This window comes from Schistocerca serialis, chromosome 8 (genome assembly GCF_023864345.2).
Source record: "Schistocerca serialis cubense isolate TAMUIC-IGC-003099 chromosome 8, iqSchSeri2.2, whole genome shotgun sequence".
Taxonomy (NCBI): Eukaryota; Metazoa; Arthropoda; class Insecta; order Orthoptera; family Acrididae; genus Schistocerca; species Schistocerca serialis.
In genome coordinates, this window is record NC_064645.1 from 299,968,291 (window position 1) to 299,991,509 (window position 23,219).

At 38.8% G+C, this 23,219-nt stretch overlaps 1 protein-coding gene across 1 annotated transcript in view; it reads left to right on the top strand.

Annotated features, from left to right (window-relative positions):
* LOC126416979 (odorant receptor Or2-like) overlaps positions 1 to 17,929 on the top strand; it is a 62,297-nt gene extending 44,368 nt beyond the window's left edge. The window contains exon 6 of the mRNA XM_050084864.1: positions 17,873 to 17,929. Within this exon, the coding sequence (XP_049940821.1) occupies positions 17,873 to 17,929 (57 nt within the window). The remainder of the gene's footprint in view (positions 1 to 17,872) is intronic.
* The last annotated feature ends 5,290 nt before the right edge of the window (positions 17,930 to 23,219 follow it).

Here is a 23,219-nt window from a genome sequence, read left to right on the forward strand (position 1 = left end):
AACCTCCTATTCTCATTGTTTAAACAGCTTATTATACTTTCAAAATCTTTAACATAATTTCGGCATTAACTGTATTATTGCTTATAATATGTTATACAATGCCTCCATAATTTCTCGTAATATTCTGCTGGATTACTGCCTAGATGAGAAGCTGCTATACACATTACTTGCACACATTATTTGAACTCCCAAATCCAATATTACATTTTTCCTAACCTTAGGCGCAAACTGAGATCCATTATCTCACAAGATGGCTTTAGGTTGTACCACCTGCCCAAAGTAATCTTTATTTTTAGCTCATAGTGTTTTGCCAGCGGCTTGTACTAAAGGATAGTACTTCACATGTTTGAGAAAAATTTACTGCCAGCAAAATTATCAAGAGGTTTATGGTAAAGTGGCAAAAAAATTGTTGTTGTTGTTGTTGTGGTCGTCAGTCCTGAGACTGGTTTGATGCAGCTCTTCATGCTACTCTATCATGGGCAAGCTGCTTCGTCTCCCAGTACGTACTGCAGCCTACATCCTTCTGAATCTGCTTAATGTATTCATGTCTTGGTCTCCTTCTAAGATTTTTACCCTCCACACTGCCCTCCAGTACTAGATTGGTGAACCCTTAATGCATCATAACATTTCCTACCAACCGACCCCTTCTTCTTGTCAAGTTATGGCACAAACTCCTCTTCTTCCCAGTTCTATGCAATACCTCCTCATTAGTTAAGTGTTCTACCCAACTAATCTTCAACATTATTCTGTAGCACCACATTCGAAAGCTTCTATTCTCTTCTCGTCCAAACTATTTACCGTACATGTTTCACTTCCATACATGGCTACACTCGATACAAATACTTTCAGAAACGACTTCCTGATACTTTGATCTATATTCGATGTTAACATATATCTCTTCTTCAGAAACGCTTTCCCTGCCTTTCCCAGTCTACATTTTATATCCTCTCTACTTCGACCATCATCAGCTATTTTGCTCCCCAAATAGCAAAACTCCGTTACTACTTCGTCTTATTTCCTAATCTAACTCCCTCAGCATCACACAAGTTAATTTGACTACTTTCCATTATCGTCGTTTTGATTTTGTTGATGTTCATCTTGTATCCTCCTTTCAAGACACTGTCCATTCTGTTCAACTGCTCTTCCAAGTGCTTTGCTGTCTCTGTCAGAATTACAATGTCATCGGCAAACCTTAAAGTTTTTATTTCTTCTCCATGTATTTCAATACCTAGTCCGAATTTTTCTTTTGTTTCCTTTACTGCTTCCTCAATATACAGACTGAATAACATCAGTCTCACTCCCTTCCTAACCACTGCTTCCCCTTCATGTCCCTCGACTCTTATAACTGCCTTCTGGTTTCTGTACAAATTGTAAATAGCCTTTCGCTCCCAGTATTTTTGCCCTGCCACCTTCAGACCGTTAATGAGAGTACTCGAGTCAATATTTTCAAAAGCTCTCTCTAAGTCTACAAATGCTATTAACATAGGTTTGCCTTTTCTTAATCTAGCTTCTAAGACAAGCCATAGGGTCAGTATTGCCTGACGTGTTCCAACATCTCTACGGAATCCAAACTGATCTTCCCCGAGGGCAGCTAAGTCTGACACTACATTATTTATAATTCGTTGCAATGGGCCTGGTTTATCAAATTTGTAACGTCTTCCTTCTTGTATTTGTCACATGTCCTTTTATATTCCTGCGCCCTTTTAGTCATATTATTGAACAGACTCATCTCCAATAATTTTACCCAACTTTTTTAGCTCCACAATGTTCGTATATTAAATGTAGACTGCCAATAACTACTTGTACATGTTTTTTTCTGAGTAACGCGCCTTCCAACCAACAGAATATATCTCTCTAGGCCTAATCAATATCCCTGTAAATATGCATTAGTATTTAGGTAACTGGCCTGCCGAAGTGGCGGTTCTAGGCGCTGCAGCCTGGAACCGCGAGACCGCTACAGTCGCAGGTTCGTATCTTGCCTGGGGCATGGATGTGTGTGATGTCCTTATGTTATTTAGGTTTAACTAGTTCTAAGTTCTAGGGGACTAATGACCTCAGAAGTTGAGTCCCATAGTGCTCAGAGCCATTTGAACCATTTTTTATTTAGGTAACTGTTTCCTGTCTCCCTCAATTCTCTTTTCCAAAATTTCAAACATTCATCCCTATTTTGTTCCCTATGCTAGTCCTTACATGTACTCTGTACTTCTTTTTGTCCAAGTACCTTCCTTAAATGAAACATCCTTTTGTTTATTCTTTAATTGAAACCATATCATTTTCTTACATTCCTAGAGGTAGACTAGACAATGTGTCTGATACTGTATTTTCTTTTCCTTGTATGTAACTAATTTCGAAAGTATGTAGCGGTAAATAATTGCCCAATCTCTCAGTCTCCTGTGCAACAAATTACATTTGATAATAAAAGCCAAAACCTTATTATGTTGTGTCTCCAAAAAAATTTTAAATCTTTGGAACCCCCAGCTCATCGGAAGTGACTCCCTTTCTGATATATGATAATTTGCCTCACATTTACTTTGGCTGGCAAACACTATGTTCTATGAAATGTTGTCTGGCAAGGGCCTCCTGTCAGTTGCACTGGTCCGCTGGTGCAAGTCTTTTGGTGAGTTGATGCCACTTTGGTGACTTGCATGTCGGTGGGGATGAGATAATGATGAAGACAACACCCAGTTCCTGAGCAGAGGAACTCTCCGACCCAGTCGGGAATCAAACCCAGGCCGCATTGCATGGCATTCTGCCACACTGACCACTCAGCTATTGAGGCGGACTATGGTTCTATGTTCTTGACCCATGTCAGGTTTTGCTAATTGGGAAATATGACATCCAATCCCATACTAACTGCTTCCTGTGCTCAATACTGGCTCAAGTGGGGGTGGCTTAGAATCTTATCCTCTAAGTGGCCTTCAAGTTTTTAAAACAATCTTGGTTTCTGTTCAAACATAAGACCTTTTGTTACCCAGTAATTCATTTAGGAAGGGATCATTAAATTATGGGTCTCAGATGAAGTTCCTTTAAAAGCCACGCAGTCTCAGAAACGCTTTCAAACTCGTTTTCACTCTTCAGAGCTGGAAATTTCTTAGTAACCTTTTACTTATCATAATCACTTTCAGTTCCTTTTGGTTGTAATACTATATCCTAGAAAGTTTAATTCTGTTATAACAAATTCTGATTTCTTCAACTTCAAGATCATTCCACATTTCTTCTAAGCCTGAAATAATTGCTCCAAAATTTTACAATGATTCACCCAGTCTTTAGTCGCGACTAAAATATCGTCCATATAGACAGTAAAGCTTGAGTTCAATTCATTCCCCAAGACTGAACCAATGCTCAAATGGAAACTGAAACAGAAATGTTAAGACCTAATTGAACAACTCAGTATTAGTAGCTTTTCCCTGCAAACAAGAAAGCCATATATTTATATGATTGTTCAGCTAATACGAGCAGCCTGTTGTTATATCGTTGTCTCTCATAAATGTAGCACCATCAAACTCTTTTATTATATCTTCTATACTGTCTGGTTTATCTCACTCTCTCTGCACTTCAGTGTTCACCATCCTAGCATCTAGTACTATTCAGACACCTCCATCTTTCTTATCCACAATCGCTAAAGAATTACTACAGTCATTATTGATTCTTTCTCTAAACTTCGCTTCTCCATATGAGCCAGCTTTTTGGCCACACCCTCCCTTTTAGCCAAAGGTATCTGACTAGATTTTTCAAAAGCGGAGAATGTGATTTTAGCTTCATATGACATTCAATGTTTTTCACCATTCCTGTTTCACAAGAAACTGTTTTTGCATTGTTAACCAGCATGTTATATAACAACTGCCTTTGATCTTCACACTTATCTTAGGTTTCATCTACCTTCCTCCTGAACAATTCCATCTTGTTGTCAATTGATAGTCTTCATAATTTTGCAACATATATTCGACATAATGCGTACCCATTGCCTTAACAGTCATCCTAATACACCCTTCTTAATCATCCTCTTGTGTTACTTGTTCACTGAACCCTTCTGGCACTTCAGCACCATTGTGCAAAAACTTAACCATCCTATACCAACAATGAATTCGGCATATTCACAAGGTCAAATTGCAAAATTACATGTAAACATAAAACGTGCTGTGACTAAGAAAACATGTTTTACTTCACATTCATCAATCTCAAATGACAGATAAACTTGTTCCTTTATTGCTTTACTTAACCTTCGTTTGGCCACAACCACCCTTACTCTCGATACAGGCATCTCTAAAATCTTACATTTCTCTTTAAAAGTCCTCATAATGCATCTGACAGAGTTATGGTTTCACTCCCAGTGGCAAGGAAAACTCTCTCCTTTAAACCATGAGTATTGAATATTATTAAGGATTGTCGCCTTTGAGACAGCTCCCATTTATATTCCTCTCTCAAAAGATCCTTTTCAGTTGCCTGTGATGATCAGTCAGATTTCATTGAACGATTCATTTGCACAGTAGCATTTACACCCTACAGTAAACTGTGTCATCTTCCCCTAGCCTTGGTTCATCTCCTTATACTTTGTGCACTCTTTGAACAAAACTGGATACTGGGAAGAGTCAGTCACGCATCATAATGTACTCAGTATTTTAAAAGCAAATTTTTCATGTTATACTAGAGAGAAACATGACTGTACATGTTCTGGAAACTATTCTAGAATATTACGAATATTACACATCAGTGCTAGATTCTGCTGACCCGATACACGAGGACTTGAAGATGTGTATTGGAAATGACAATCACCAGTTGAATCAGTTACGCTGTCATCACAGTGGGAACAATCAGAACAATGATTTACATTAACTGTATGCCATAGCCAGATTGAAGATATGAAAAATAACTGTACACAAGATCGTCTCACTTCTCCATAGTTTGTGAAAGAAGTTGTGGTTATAATGGCTACAATCATGGATACTGCTTCAAAAATAGGCAGAATCATATGAATACATGGGACAACAATAATCATAATAGATGGAATCAGATATAGTCAAACGTCACGACCTAATAGGAATTTGGGCCATCAAAGCTACCACCAGATGCAACCTGACATGGCAAAGTCACGTTAACACAATCAGAATCAAGTGGAAAGGGAAATCAAAGTACTTCAGGATGTCCAGTCGGCAGTGGCAGGTAAAATTAGCTAATGGTGACCCAAATTAGCCGCGAATTTTAGTTGTGGCATGGGAAGAGGGCGATACTGTGCATGTATAGACCTTAGAGGGGATCTTGGTACATGCGAGGAGCTGTGTGAAAAGTTGGTGTAATTTGTAATAAAAGCAGTAGTCGTAAATATCCGCACTAGTGTTTTTTTAGACATTGAAACCTTGGTCAATAAGCTTATTCACGAGAGTAAATGAGATCTTTAAGCTACTGACCACACTTATCCAAAATTGTTACTAAGTTGCAAGGCATTCACATATGAGCACAAGTTATTATAAATATGGGAAATGAAGCTATGAGATGCACATTCATGGTAATAACAACTACAACTGCGAATTCCATTCTAGAGATACTTTTTGTGACAGTGGACAGCAAAAACTACCTTTTTAATTGCAGATGCTACTTGTGTACTAAAGTGAAGGAAAATGTAGTGAACTTAATGAGGAAAAAAAGGCAAGAATGGCAAACTTTTAGAAATGCAAGGTCAAAGTTATTGGAATTAAAGTGCTGCAAAATAGCTGCCAGTCATCACATTTGATACAATGAAATCAATAACTTCAGTTTAGTGAAATGCAATCAAAGAAAATTCAGATTAAAAAAGAAAAAAAGGTTTCTAAATCACATTGTGTAAAAGTGACACAGCAAGCAGAACTAGTTTATTTGATAACCATGCATATAAATGTATTTGCTAAACAAGCTGGCAATATTATAGGCTGTGAATACCACATGGAGGTAATCACTCACGAAACATATTGCCACATCATTTAACCAATCCCACAGTTCAAAAGAGAAGCACTCAAGGAAGGAACTCATAAAATGTTATAATGGAACATAATAGAACCATTCTTATCGCCATGCAGCAGCCCAATACTAGCAGTAGCCATTCCTGTAGGAAATATTCATCTAGGGATCGATGCCCAGACAGTAAATCAAATCATAGTCTCTGTGTGCACAAGGCCAGAAAACCTGAATGATTAAACAGAAATATTTCACGATGTCAATTTTTTGACTAGAATTGATTTGAATCATTCTTACTGACAGATTCAAAACAGAAACTTTTAATAAAATTCGCTGCTAGAAGTTTTCGATTTCGAGTATTACCTGTCGGATTAAATGTAAATGTAGCTGCTTTTTTATCGCTTTTCATACAATTTGACGACTTGAACTTCTGGAACAAGTTCATACATACGTGGATAATACCTGATAGCTAATAGCTCATAACAGTTTCCTCATGTGAGGATCATCTTAGTTTTGTAGAGAAAGTATTGAAACACATTTTTGGGGCAGGTGTAATGGCTAACCTCATGATATATGAGCTTGTCAGGGGCCAAATTAAGTTTCTAGCCCACATAATGTCACCAAATGGGATTCTGCCACATCTGGAGACAATCGGTGCCATAATGAATTTTCCTGCAGCATGTGCAAAAGAACAGATTAAAGTACTTTGGAACTGCCATGATTTTTAGGCATTTTGTGCTGGATAAGTTGATAATAGTGAAGTACAATTAAAGCTGTTAAGAAAGAATGTACCATTGTATCGTCTGAGTAGTTCTTTTGATGTTATTAAACATACATCAGTCAACTCAAAGATTCTCTACTACCTTAATATTACGAAGGATTCCTGGATTGTAACTGACGTGTTATACTCAGAACTGGTCTCTTATCTATTTCAGACCCATGAATCAGATGCCGAATCTAGTAATCACGTAACAAGATTTGATAGCCAAATTTTGTTGGAATGTGAGGGGGCTGCTGTTCCATCAGAAACCTCTAATGGTTGTAAGGACTTTTCAAATGATCCATTATTATGTATATGGAAATCATGTTGAAGTGTATTGTAGTCAGCTGGTGTAAAAACGTCCTACCCAGCCTTAAATTACTGCACTAACGCCTTGCCCAAAGGCGTCTGTCATTTCTGGAGTGTACGTTCAAGATAACTCACATTAATGCGGAAAAAGACACAATATAATTCTCGATGCATTACCGCAAATTCCTCAAGGATTACCTGAATTTTCAGAGTTGGTAGAACGGATATCAGATTTTAAGGTTATATTGATAAAGTAACACATTCACAGACAATAGTATTTAGGCATGTGCAAGGATAAGGAAAATTCACACGATGCCGTACAAGGGTGGCATAAGTATCAGCGCACACTACGCTGCTGAGTGAAAATCTCATTCAGAAAACATTCTCCAGGCTGTGGCTAAGCCTTGTCTCCGCAATATCCTTTCCTATAGGACTGCTAGTTCTGAAAGTTTCACAGCAGAGCTTCTGTGAAGCTAGGAAGGTTGGAGACGAGGTACTGGTAGAAGTAAAGCTGTGAGGATGGAGCGCGAGTCGTGCTTTGGTAGCTCAGATGGTAGAGCACTTGCCTGAGAAAGGCAAAGAGATCGAATTCAAGTCTCGGTCCGGCACGCAGTTTTAATCTGTCCGGTAGTTTCATATCGGCGCACACTCCACTGCAGAGTAAAAATCTCATTCTGGAAAGATGGCACAAGGTTTAAGAGAGGTTGCTTGAAAACCCTACTGACAAGATGTTACAGCATTACAAGCAACATAACGGTGTATTGTTTTACAATCTTGGCCTACAGTCTGACTTACGGTACCAGTCGTCATCAGTCTGTGTTGATATTGTTAAGATTTTGTTCCAACATGAAAGTTCGGGTTCCCGCGTTCTGATTGGGATTCAGTGTAGTTCCGAGGGGTCACGAGATGAGCTTGTAGTAGTAGTAATAGTAGTAGTAGTAGTAGTAGTAGTAGCTTAATTCGTCTGTAGATATCTCTTTACAAGTATATAGGAAATGTCAAAATATTTTCAAGTTTAGACCAATTTAAAATAAGCTAATTAGTGTCCACATATATTTACAGACTTCTAGTAAGAAACAATCATTAGATTTACTCCTGGTATACAATACGTTTTCTCCAAATAACTCGTTAAATAATGCAATGCAACACTGTTTACTCATATCTCCTATCAGTCACTGCACACACTATACACACATTGTTTCATAACATTTCACTCACTACACACAAACATAAACACACACACACACACACACACACACACACACACACACAAACTGGTGATCTCTGTGCCATATTCAGTACCGCAACTTCCCATCTGCTATCCAGAAAAACTGAGTCAGCATCCCTCCATAATGAGCGATATGTTATGGTCAGAAAATGGAAGAGGTGTTAGTTTTGCGCCATGCATAGCTTGGGGGTAAGTATTTCTAGAAAAGAAAAAAAAACATAAAGTGAAGTTATTATGTGAAATGTTGGATGTTTTATAATCATTATTATTATTATTTATTTGTATAATATTTTTTATGAAACCCCTGCTCTGTATTATATAAGTAATCCTTCAGTGTATAAAATGTATTGCATTACAGGTACATTTTAGAAGCCCTTTTAAATAAGTGTATTTTTGCAATTTCTTTAATTTCGTTTGGTAATTTATTGTACAGTTTTACTCCTTGGTAGAAAATGGTGTTTTGAGTTTTGTGTTCATTTTTTCTCGGTGGTTATAAGTTGAGTCTACGTGTTGTTGCATAGACAAGGACAGAGTTATCTGTGCGGTAATTACCAATGTTATTTTTGGTGTGTAGAACTGACTGGTAAATGTATTCACATGGAGCAGTTAAAGTCCCCAATGATTTGAACAGATCTTTACAGTGGGCTCAACTAGTATTTTTCGTTATTATTCTTACCGGATTTTTTCTGGAGTTTGAAAATTGTGTTCATATTTTGTGTGTTTGTTCCCCAAAAAGAATGGTATAGATAAGAATTGAGTGTACATATGAATAATATGCATCTATAAGACATTTCATGTTACATACTGATGATAGAATTCGAAGAGCATAACATGCTGATGACATTCTGTTTGTAAGTACCTTTATGTGTTCACACCACTTCAGCTGAGAATCAATAGTCATTCTTAGAAATTTTGCATTTGTTACACAGTCTATAGAGGTACCATCTACATTCAATTTAACATTGTCATTTTTCCTCTTCACACTGAAATTCATGGCACTAGTTTTCTTTATGCTCAATGTCATTTTATTGCTTATTGACCAATCATAAATATGAAGAGTTTCATTTGCTTTCTTGGCAAGGAGTTCTCTTGTTTTCTTAGTTATTATAATATTGCTGTCATCAGCGAAGAGATTTTTTTCAATATGGGTATCACTACTGGGAAAGTCATTGATGGATATCAGGAATAGTATTGGTCCTAATATGCTACCTTGTGGAGCACCTACGTTAATGGATTTTGGTTCTGGTAAGTGTTTTACTAAATGTTTCGATCTATGTGAAGTATGTGTTATCTATACTCTTTGTACCCTATAGGCTAGGTATGATCGAAACCAGTCATTAACTACCCCTCTTGTTCCTAATGCTTCTAATTTGATTAACAGAATCTTGTGGTCGACTGTATCCAACGCCTTAGAAAGATCCATGCCTGTGACACACTCACCTTTATCAAGTGCATCAAGTACAATATTTGTTAGTTCTATTATGGCTGATTCCATATTTTTGCCACTTCAAAAACCACACTGTGATTTGCTTAAAAGATTGTATTTATTCAGGTAATTCATTAATCTGTCTTTCGTAATTGCTTTTACTATTTTTGAGAATGCTGACAGCAGGCAAACATGCTGGTAGTTTCTATGTCTTCTGCATTACCTTACAAATCTTACCTGTTTTAACTGCCCTGTAAATGTCCCTGATGTGAAGGATTCATTTATTATATTTGTTAAGGCGCCTTGTATAATCCCCATGCACTGTTTCAGTACACACATGGTTCTTTGTCTAAGACCAACTGACATTTTATTTTTTAGTTTTTGAACAGTTTTATTGACTTCATTCTCTACCGTTGGAAGCAGCGTTATTGTATTTCGTGCAACATTATTCACAGGTGTTATTTTGGGGAATTTTTGCTGTAACTTCTCTGCAATAATTGATAAATGCTCATTTTCACTGTTTGCTAAGTGTTGTTTATCATTTATTACCTTGTCCCCCTCCCTTAGCAGTATGTTATTCTGCATTTGTTTACCCTTCCCCGTTTACTTTTTCTTATAACATACCAGATTGCTTTGCTTTTATTGTCTGCAGTATGTACTATTTTGTCATTAAATGACTTTATGCAGCAATCAGTAGCTTCCTATTTTGTATCTATGATAGAAATTTTAAGAATTCTGAATCATTGGGAATCTTTTTCCTGAACTGAGGTGTTTAAGGATTTGGGAGGACTTCTTAATACCTGCTGTTATCCATCTGTTTTTGTGAGATGTTGATACAGACATGCATAGTTTTGGAACTGCCTTTTCGAAGTACAGTTTAAACAATGTGGAGAATTTAGAGAACTTCATATTCGCATTGGTCGCCTGATACACTTCATCTCAGCCTGGTATCTCCAGTTGTTTTGAAAAATCTTTCATTTTGATTTCTGATGTATGTCGTTTGTAGGCTTGTAGTTTAGGGAATGATTCGATGCCTGATTTTACTGTTGTTATTTGACAGAGATGGTCTGATACATCACATTTTTCCCTGCCAATATTCGTGGCCACATGGTCAATTACTGATGCAGTCACTGTAGTAACCCTTGTTGCACTATTGACCAATACGGAGATGCCAGAAACTTTGAAGGATGTTTATGAAGGTGCTGCTGGACTCATTTATGATATTAGTGTTGATTTTAATGTCCCCACACAGAATTACGTTGACTTTTGTACTTGAGACATTATCTAGAAGTTCTGTTAATTGATTGAAAAAAGTGTCCACACTACCACTGCGAGATCTATAAACACGAAAAATGATTAATTTCTTGCTTATATCAAGTGCTGATAATTCAATAGCAGATATTTCAAAGTTTTTGTCTTCACTTACAGTACTGAGGTCATGTCTTGATTTGAATTGTGTTCCTTTTCTGATATAAATGCATGATCCTCCACCCCTTGAAGTAGTTCTGCAAGTAAGATATCTACATCTACATGGATACTCTGCAAATCACATTTAAGTGCCTTGCAGAGGGTTCACCGAACCGCCTTCACAATTATCAATTATTCAAATCTAGTACAGCGCGCCAAAGGAATGAACACCTCTACCTTTCCATACGAGCTCTGATCTCCCTTATTTTATCTTGGTGATCGTGGCGCCCTATGTAGGTCGGTGTCAACAAATTATTTTCGTATTCGGAGGAGAAAGTTGGTGATCGGAATTTCGTGAGAAGATTCTGTCGCAACGAAAACCGCCTTGCTTTTAATGATTTCAAGCCCAAATTCTGTATAATTTCTGTGACACTCTCTCCCATATTTCGCGATAATACAAAACGTGCTGCCTTTCTTTGAACTTTTTCGATGTACTGCGTCAGCCCTACCTGTTAGGGATCCCACACCACGCAGCAGTATTCTAAAAGGGCCGGACAAGCGTAGTGTAGGCAATCTCCTTAGTAGGTCTGTTACATTTTCTAAGTGCCCTGCAAAAAAACGCAGCATTTGGTTAGCCGTTCCCACAACATTTTCTTTGTGTTCTTTCCAATTTAAGTTGTCCGTAATTGGAACACGTAGGTGTTTACTTGAATTTACGGCTAGTAGATTAGACTGATTTATTGTGTAACCGAAGTTTAACGAGTTTCTTTTAGTTCTCATGTGGATGACCTCACACTTTTCGTTATTGAGAGTCAACTGCCACTTTCGCACCATTCAAAATCGTTTAACAATATCATAGAATGATAATACTACATGTTGGATTTCTTTCGAGTCGTTTATCTTTCTTTGTTACACCTGGTAAGTGTGATATTTCAAATGTTAAAATCTATCTTGTGAGTGACTGTTTCAGTATTTTTTAAACTGCTGGAGATACTCTTTAGGCACGGAAACCAGTTGTCTGGATTTATGCTAAAAAAGACCTACTTTTCCTCCCTGTGGCAACATGTATTTGACCATGTGTGGCCTGAGTTCCACCCCCTATACTTTCACGAATCAGCTGTACTAAACATCCCTTCCCAGTCCGGTTTAGGTGTAGGCAATGCCTAGTGAAACCTTATCTCCTGATAGTTCCGATGGGCACCAGAGAAGCATGAGCAAAGTTGGCTACCCTCAGAGCCATTCCTAACCCCACACTGGTTCACCTCACAAACCCATCAAGGTGCGTTCGATCATGACGCGGGAACAGCTCAACAAAGTGTACGTCGGTGCCATGAGTCAGGGAAGCTATCTTGTCCAGATCACCATCTATGTCATCTGCCCCATCCTGTCCTAACTGTTCCCCACCCCACTGTAGAGTCCTCTTTTGTAAAGTCCTTACATAAAGACCCTAAGTCCTCTATCACAAAACTTAGCCCTCCATTTGACTTGAAGATACTAGTGGCCTGATACGCTGCCCCTAAAAGTTCCTGTAAGTGAGGGCCTACACCTCGCCCAGGGCTACTACCTAGCAGCAGCACTTTCTTCTTCCTAACATTTTGTATATTCCTAGGCTTCTTGTTCTCGGTTGAAGTGTGCTGCACATTTCCTGCTCCTCGTTCTACGTGAAGCTCTTCTCCACTTTGTCTGGCAGTGGTAGATAGCTGGTTTTGGTGTTGATGATAAAAGTATCAGGTCGCGTTCTCTTTCTTCCTATCCCCCTACCAGCTGCCAGTTCCTAACCACCCTCCGCCCTCTAGCTCCCTTGATCCTTATGTGTTCCTTCCTTGCTTCCTCCAACTGTGCCTGAAAGGCACAGATTTTCCTTTCCTGGTCACCTATCAAAACGTTCCTACTGCATACTCTGCAGTTCCAGGTGAGAGCCTGTTTTGTTCTCCCAAAATTCTCCCTACTGCATCCCCTCCCCCTCCCCAGTGAAACAGTGAAAATATTTCCAACACGATTGGCAACAAATCCCTCTACTCACTACACTATAACAGCTTCCACATTTCTCACTCATCGTCTGTTTCGAAAGATTAATTAACTTTAAAGAATGTTTTAAATTTGTCAAGGACGTTAGATGGGCTGTGTGTAAACAAGAAACGACACAAGTCATATGTGCGGTGGTTTTTGTTTTTGTAATGATTTAGAGATCAATGACAGAAGAATGAATTAGAGAATTAACGTTATCAGGCGTGTTCGGTCAGGTTTTTAAACATTTATAACTCGGAAAATTTAGGCCTAGATCGCGTCTATGTAACTAGTAGACAATATGAAAAGTGATAGTTAAATACCATTTCCAAACGTTTCATTACGCTTTTACTGCGACAATAGACGCTGTCTTTTTGCACACAAAATCTCTGTTTAAGTCGCAGATTATCGGGACTTCAGCTAAAGAGCAAGTTTTTTTGAAGAACAAGCTGTGCTGCGACGCTAGTATTCAGTTGCGTGACATGAACGGACACTACAGCAAGTATACATAACAAAAGAAAATTTAAATTTGACACTGTTTCCTCTTAAATGAGTCTTTTAGCGAACGAAGAAAATACCTGTGATCTCACTCGGCGGCCATCTTGGACAAAAAATGTTTTTATGATTAGATTGAAGGGTTCCTAGTAAACAGCATTTTACCCTTAGCAGTGGGTTCCAATGTAATTGTTCTCGGTATTACATTTGCTGTTTTCATAGCAATGTTGTCGGGAGAATAGTCGTAATCTTCGTTGGTTCGTGTATAAATCTGGCACGATGGTTCAGTGATTTGTTAGTTTCTTCAATTGTTACTTTACGAAGTGTTATACTACGGTTGATGAAGGAACTGTTTTCGGGTTCGTCGCATTTCCTGTCATTATCTCTAATTGTGATAAATATTAACAAGGTGTTATATCTCGGTGCATTTGCCAAATATTACCATTGCCCTACATACTCAACACTCCCAAATAACTATAAAGAGGTATAGGACGTCTGGACATCTTAGAGATTGACACAAACTATCATGTACACTGCTGGCCACCGCAAATGCAACACCCTGAAGGAAGCATCAGAATCAAGTGAAATTTACACCATGGGTTTGCAGCGATGAGATATGCAACTGATTAGAATTTCAGCGCAGACGCACATCACGCGCGCCTGTGGCGCCACCTCATAGCGCCATTTAAGGCTAGGCGATTTCGACGAGTGTACGTTCGGCACGTGTGTTTACCTTTATGGTTGTTTCACAAGACGATCAGTTATGCCTCGTAGACAACAGCGAACATCGTTTGATCAAGTATCCGAGTTCGACAGAGGAAGGATAGTGGCTTACCGAGATTGTGGATTATCATACAGAGAAATCGCTAGTCGTGTTGGACGAAACCAAACAACTGTAATGCGGATATGTGACCGTTGGATGCAGGAGTGTACGACGGACCGACGTGGTCGACCGCATTCACCTCGGTGCACCACTGCACGTGCTGATAGGCAAATTGTGCGCATGGCAGTGACGGATCGCTCAGTGACATCCCGAACAATAGCACAGCACATTGCGTCTGTAACGCATCATCCAGTGTCTGCGCGTACCATTCGACGCCGTTTACAGCAGAGTGGTCTGTCCGCAAGACGTCCATTGCTTCGTCTACCATTGACGCAGAACCACAGACGTCTCCGTCGCCAATGGTGTGATGACAGACGGATGTGGACGGCAGAATGGAGTGACGTTGTCTTTACTGACGAGGCACGCTTCTGTCTGCAGCACCACGATGGTCGGATTCGAGTGTGGAGACACCGTGAAGAGAGGATGCTGGACAGCTGCATTATGCACCGCCACACTGGTCTTGCACCGAGTATTATGGTATGGGGCGGTATTGGATATTACTCTCGCACGCCTCTAGTACGCATTGCCGGTACTTTAAATAGCCGGCGCTACATATCCGAGGTGCTGGAGCCAGTTGTCCTTCCTTACCTTCAGGGCTCGGCCACAGCCATATTTCAACAGGATAATGCGCGACCACACGTGGCACGCATTGTCCAAAGGTTCTTCGTCAATAACCAGATTGAAGTGCTTCCCTGGCTAGCTCGCTCTCCGGATCTTTCGCCGATAGAAAACATGTGGTCCATGGTTGCTCAACGAGTCACCCAGATTACATCCCCAGCTGCGACACCAGATGATCTTTGGCAACGTGTGGAAGCTGCTTGGGCTGCTGTACCCCAGGAACACATCCAACGTCTCTTTGACTCAATGCCGAGACGTGTGGCAGCGGTGATCTCCAACAATGGCGGCTACTCTGGCTACTGATTCCGGTAGGAACCACATGTCACAGACGTCTGTAAACGTAATCATTTGATACTTGGTCAACATGTTATCTACAAAATAAATTTTGTTGTGCTACCTCTTGTCTTTCTTGGTGTTGCATTTACGGTGGCCAGCAGCGTATATGAGCATTGCATGCTGATTGGCCACTTGGCTGTTGGAGTTCCTGTGCCTGTATAAAATAGATCTCTGCTGCAGTTTAGATGCATGACATAGCTGCGTCATTTTACCTTAGGCTTCTGGCTGGACTCTCAAGTTCTAGCACTCATATCCCGACCATCAGATGGAAGTAGTGCTCTGTAGTAAAAATGAAGCCACCTTGAGGTCCTCAGTTGAAATGTCCAACAGGGGCTACCTCCAAGAGATAAATACATTGTCACAATACTGTTGTTGGTGAATGGAGGCTGGCTGGTTCAAATGTTCAAATGGCTCTGAGCACTATGGGACTTAACATCTATGGTCATCAGTCCCCTAGGATGTAGAACTACTTAAACCTAACTAACCTAAGGACATCACACAACACCCAGTCATCACGAGGCAGAGAAAATCCCTGACCCCGCCGGGAATCGAACCCGGGAACCCGGGCGCGGGAAGCGAGAACGCTACCACACGACCACGAGCTGCGGACGAATGGAGGCGGAGAAGGGAACAAAGAGCATCAAAGGCAGTCCCAGTGTTAGTATGCGGCCTGTAACAGTCTCGATGAGATCACACAGTGCGGTGTGGTCTATGGCGGTGGTGGTGGTGGCCTAGTGCTGCTTGCACACCACCCAACTGACGATGGTACAGCGGTGCTTGTGGCCCATGGTAATTTTTGCAGGGTATGCTGAAGAGACTCTCCCATGTGTAGCGTTTGTTTTAATAAAGACACAAGTGAATACTTCTACAAATCCTTCTACTCCACAACACACCACAGTGAGGAGTGTGTGACAACCTTATACGCTGCATCAATGAATTATACAGATATCAAGGTAGGGTCCCAACAGCTGTCACTCTATAGTTCTGGTAGCCTGTGTGCTTCCCATCATTTTAAACTTAGGCTGAAGAGACTTTAGACTTCTTGCCATGATTAAACGTAGGGGAAGAAGAAAATGTGAATTTTCCAAGTCTTTTTAACCTTAAGAGAAGTAGGTCTTTGCGTTTGAAACTTAAGATAGTTGATGGGGGGTTAAATTATTTAACCTGTGATGTCAGAGAGCTGCGAAATGGAACCGATTAAACCTTAGTGTCAGTAAGCGATGCTGTATGGCATCTGTATTGACCATTTTCAGATTTTCACCAGCTTTGGGTGACACCTGTTTAATTGATGACATTTGAGGTAAACACCCTGTAACACTGTAAGTGACATAACTACTATAAATAACCATAGACATAAGAGTGAACAACAGCTTAGGGAAAACATTAGGCCAACACACTGGTTACTTGCCTTTATCCTAGCATCTAGGATTCTTACATCAAAGGAACTATATTAGTATGATTCTGTAATTAACACACCAGGTCTTCTTCCACAATGATGTCAGGGGAAATGCCAGTGACCATCTTGAGTTCTACATTTAGCGCAAGTGTACTAATTCCACCAGCAAGAGAATGCACTATTTGTATTTTTGAATTTCCCCTTGGTCAGGACAACAGCCATATCTTCAATGAGGTATCATGGATGTGGGGGAAACCCTGTCCTCCAAACTTAGAATCCCTTCCTCTCCTACAAGGGGTAATTGTCCTTCTTCAGATGAAGGAAGAAGGAGGAGTGCAGACAACCGATGAATCATCGATAATATCACTGATTGCACCATTGGTGATGTATGTTGGTGCCAGCACCACCCAGTTTAGTTCCTGATGCCATATGAGATGCCTGACTAAATTACTGGACGTGTACTGAGGAGGACAAGGTTCAAATTCAGTTCTATAAATGCTGTAAGGTTCTTCAAAGAGGTGTCAACATATTACTTCCCCTAATATTCAGAGTATTGCTAAAATAGTCCCTCTCCCATGGTCTATAAGTTCCAGAGTGGCTAAGCAGCATTCAGTGTTCTACTATTAATAGTCAGTTAGATCTCATGTGTCATTGAAATATGAAATGGAGTTGCATCTAATTGTATTACAGCGTTTCCGAATGTCGCTGAACTTTCCAGGTGCATTTACATTAATCTATTAAAGGAAAAAAGTAGGCATCTATCTCTAACAGTTATACCTCAAGAGATATATCTGGTGGCTGTAAATATTATACTGTCAGGTAACCGCTATCCATAAATGCACCATAGCTAAGATGACTAAATTTATATTTCTTGGATAAATTTTATTTATATATTTTTCAACATGACATATGTTAACAGCAGAAGGGTTCATTAAGAGGTAGTTGTTATATTTTTTGATCAAATAATATTTCATTACTTAAAATTTGAGACTTACATATTTAATATAATATGTAAATATTTCTTAATTAATATTGATTAATTAATACATTGTTTATAACGAATTCTAATTTTTTTACAGATTTTGAATGCATCATATTCATACTTCGGCATTCTTCGTAATTTCAAGGACGATTAGAAGTGCCTGGCATTTGTTTACATTGATACTTCCGACTGACATAACTATTTACTAGCAGCTGTATTAGGAATCACACTGATCAATAAAGTACTATCGGAAAAAATGATTCATGATACTCAATGAAATGAATGCCTATCGATAAATGAACGTGCACATCCAATCTTCTCCACACACACACACACACACACACACACACACACACTCACACACACACATACACATACCACTGTAAATGAAATACTTTGAATTAAAAAAACACAGCAGAATTTTAAATTTACTGCGTTAAGGGCAAGTTGTAAGGGATACCCAATAAACAGTTGAAAATAACCAACTGAGAGCTTTCTTTCCTCTCCTGTAACTTGGAGGCGAAGAAGAGTGCCTTAAGATGCATATGCAGAAATTATTAATTGAATTAGAGAAATCCTCGTAGTTGAACCAAAAATTGTAAGTCGTTCTGATGGTAGCCAGCCGCAGTTCTTGGAAACTGTTCAGAGAAGAATCGTTGGACGAAATGAATCTCGACTGATTCCTTCACATACTTCAAGGGATCAAACTCAGAGCCTGGGTGCTGTGTCCATAGAAACTCCAGCAAATAAACAAACCACGCTTTGCTTAGGGTCAGGTACCACCGAACAAGTGAAATACAGTCTGGGAACAGTATTTTGTACCGTGTTCTGCTGAAATTCAGAAATCATGTGGAATGTTGCAAACTGAGAAACGCAAGCACATTCTAACGACCCTAATTTCTCTCTCCCATTAACGAATGCTGAAATACCTAGGCGTGTAACAGATACTCATTTGGAACACCGTCTAATGTCGTCCTATCTGACTAACGACATGTCTATAAGCCTCGCCTATTTCTTAACTAGCTGAACTTTGCAAAAACAATAGGTACACAGAATCAACAAGCAGTTAATACCATGTAATAAACTGGTTTGATTAATTAGCTTCATATGGTTAATTAACAGGTGTAACAGTTTTTTATGAATTTCTTTGGGTAAGCATACGACAGTCTTAATTCAGTAACCAATCTGCAGCTCATTGAAACAGTTCCAGTGTGTCTGAATCGTGACCTAATCTAGCATTAAGGCAATCTGTGTCCGAAAGCACAAAGACACATTGTACTATGGCTGTTACTAATCAACAACCCTTCCTACATGGTTATTCTTCTCCAACATCTGCACAGTGTGGAGCGCTACAGTACACAGAGGTAAGACGGAAGCGAGTACTTATAATTAGATAAGCCAGCTGAAAGTTTATAAGTTTGGACTCACTATGGATCATATGAATTGAAAACTGTCTTGATCAGAAATTTAAATTAGTTCCTATACATTAACCAAAGCTTCAGACCTGTTCCATTCACTGACAAAGTTTGGGAATTGATGAAGCAGTCCAAAGTTGTTACTCATGCAGCTATCATCGAAACACGCATTTATTTCACAAGCTGCGGCGTGGTCGCAAATAAAAGAGTGACCCGAATGCAAAATATATGTCCTTTACTTTACGTCTATGGTCACAAATTTTTTGTGTCAGACTACCAGTTTGATTCAATATTTACCATCTTCAGCTCTGTTTTATAAAAACATGTCCTGGCATACTTGAACCATAGTTGCATTGTCAAATGTTAAACACCAAATCGGCACCAACAACGTTAATTGCTGGTGCTGATTTAGTGTTCAACATTTGACAGTGCAACTATGGCTCAAGTATTTCAGCACATGTTTTTATAAAAGAGATCTGAAGATAGTCATTTTAAACCGAAACCGGTAGTCTGACGACAAAAAATACGTGGCCATCGACGAAAAGTAAAGGAAATATACGCATTTATACTGAATGTAATGTTTATAAGTCATGAATTGTGAAATTCGTCTTGCGTTCGGTTTGGTTCAGCTGCAGAGATATGTCCCTTTCAGAGCTATCTTCTTTACATTAGCTTTCAGATAGCAAATTTATGACATTTCCGGTTACTATTAAATCTAAGGATGTGTGCGCTTAAAAATTTTCATAGTCTTTGAAAGGAAGTCAAACTACCACATTTTCTATAAAGCTGAAAATATGTACACTAAAATACAGGTTCCTTTAAACAGTATTCAACAAACCTTAATATACAGTAATTGCAGTCGGAATATACTGTTATTGCGTAGAAACAGATATTTACTACTCTAGTGACTTTAAGCAAAATGTTGATATACTGTACGTTTAACATGTATACCCCTATAATCAGAAAGTTTGAAGCTAACCACTTTAATGGTGCACACTTGCGTTCGTAATGGTGATGCAACAAAAATTCCAAATACTCCACTCACTCGCACAACATTACTCAGTGGATAGTAATCTTTAACCGTTAAGGTACACTGAATCTCTATTTATGGCAAAACTTAATTATAACATGAATTGAATATATACAATGTTTATATCTTTCCTTTGATGGTGGATGATGATCTTTTTTACGTTCATTTTAAAGCTACTCATAAATACGATTTCGTAGTGTACTAATAACCTGCTGATTGCACGTTCTTCTTTTCCGCTTATACCATTATGCGCAATTATGGTTCCATCGTCCTATCGAGGCTAGAATTTGTCATTTGGAGCAGAATACATTCATCTTCAATCTGGTCTAATATTTTCCTCGCCTCACGGCACCGAATAATCGGATCCTTAAGGAGAGAGCTTGGCACTGTCTACTCGGCTATACTTTCCACATGACTTCCCTGAAATGCTGTAAGTTCAGGAAGATAACTGCATGTACTAGCTATTTTTCTATATCTTATCCCGTGAGCGAATTGTAATATATGTGGTTGGGGCATGTTTTATGAAGCAAATCTCTGTACAGAAGTGAGAGACACGTAGTTGAATTCGTGCGCGAAGGAAGAAGTGCAAGATACCAAGCTCACGAAGACCAAATGCATGGAAAATAAATTTTCGAAAAGGAAACATAAGAAAGGTTATTCGTCATGGAGATATACAAACATCAGGTTTAGTTGTTTAACATCACCACAAGACATCACATCACCACAATATTCAGTACAAGCTTCTTCTGAATGAGTGAATCTGTTTGTAAGTCACTTGAATTTAAGGCTGGTTAACTCACAAACGGATACCTAACACCACATACCCTGATTAAATTAAATGCGAGAACAAAGACATAACGCCTCCCAAAGCTAGTTCGAATACGAGAGGCAATGTGGAATATATACAGTTGTACATAATCTTGATTAGATTAGTACTTGTTCCATAGATCATGAATACGACACTTTGTAATGATGTGGAACGTGTCAGATTGATAAAAGGTGTCTATACAAGATATTACATTGCTCAAAATAATACATGACTCTTACTATTTTTTTGTGGGGGTTGGGGAAATTACCCACTTACTATATCCAAAATTTCATCTAATGGGTAGAAGGAGTTACCATTAATAAATTCTTTCAATTTCCCTTTAAATGCTCTATGGCTATCTGTCAGACTTTTGATGCTATTAGGTAAGTGACCAAAGACTTTAGTGGCAGCATAATTTACCCCCTTCTGAGCTGAAGTTAGATTTAACCTTGAGTAGTGGAGATCATCCTTTCTCCTAGTGTTGTAGCCATGTACACTGCTATTACTTTTGAATTCGTTCAGATTGTTAATAACAAATTTCACAAGTGAATATATATATTGTGAGGCTACAGTGAAGATCTCTAGCTCTTTAAATAAGTGTTTGCAAGATGATCTTGGATGAGCTCCAGCAATTATTCTGATTGTGCACTTTTGTGCAATGAACACTCTTTTACTCAATGATGAGTTACCCCAGAATATGATGCCATACGAAAGCAGAGAATGAAAATAGGGGTGGTAAGCTAATCTACTGAGATGTATATCGCCAAAATTTGCAATGACCCTAATAGCGTAAGTAGCTGAACTCAAATGTTTCAGCAGATCCTCTGTGTGTTATTTCCAGTTCAACCCCTCATCAATGCACACACCTAGAAATTTTGAATATTCTACCTTAGCTACCGATTTCTGATCAAAGTCTATATTTATCAATGGTGTCATTCCATTTACTGTGTGGAACTGTATATACTGTGTTTTGTCAAAGTTTAATGAGAGCCCATTTGCAGAGAACCACTTAATGATTTTCTGAAAAACATCCTTAAAATTTCACAGGTTAATTCTTGTCTGTTGGGTGTGATGACCCTAATAGCGTAAGTAGCTGAACTCAAATGTTTCAGCAGATCCTCTGTGTGTTATTTCCAGTTCAACCCCTCATCAATGCACACACCTAGAAATTTTGAATATTCTACCTTAGCTACCGATTTCTGATCAAAGTCTATATTTATCAATGGTGTCATTCCATTTACTGTGTGGAACTGTATATACTGTGTTTTGTCAAAGTTTAATGAGAGCCCATTTGCAGAGAACCACTTAATGATTTTCTGAAAAACATCCTTAAAATTTCACAGGTTAATTCTTGTCTGTTGGGTGTGATAGCTATACTTGTATCATTGGCAAAGAGTACCAGCTTTGCACCTTCGTGAATATAGAATAGCAAGTCATTAATATATATTAAGAACAGCAGAGGACACAAGACTGAACCTTGTGGCACCCCATTCTTGATTGTTCCCCAGTTTGAGAAGTCACCAGTTTTTTGCATATTATGTGAACTGTTTATTTCTACTTTCTGCACTCTTCCAGTTAGGTATGATTTAAACCATTTGAGCACTGTCCCATTCATACCACAGTACATGAGCTTATCTAGAAGTATTGTATGATTTACACAATCAAAAGCATTTGATAGATCACAAAAAATCCCAACAGGTTACTTCCGGTTACTCAGAGCATTTAATATTTCATTAGTGAAAATATATATAGCATTTTCCGTTGAAAAACCCTTCTGGAAACCAAACTGAAATTTTGTTAAAACTTTATTTTTACAAAGGTGTGAAGATACTCTACAATACATTACTTTTTCAAAAATTTTGGATAAGGTAGTCAGAAGAGAGATTGGGCGCTAGTTGTTGACATCAGATGTATCCCCATTTCTATGCAGTGGTTTAGCAATGGCATACTTCAGTCAATCTGGGAAAATACCCTGCTTTGGAGAGCTGTTTTGAAGTGGCTAAGAATCCCACTTATTTCTGGGGATCAAACTTTTATTATCCTGCTGGAAATACCAGCAATTCCATGTGAGCTTTTATTCTTGAGAGAGTTTATTATCTTCCTAATTTTAGAAGGAGAGATGGGTGGAATTTCAATTGCATCAAATGGTATGGGTAAGCCCTCTTCCATTAACTGCCTGGCGTCTTGTAAT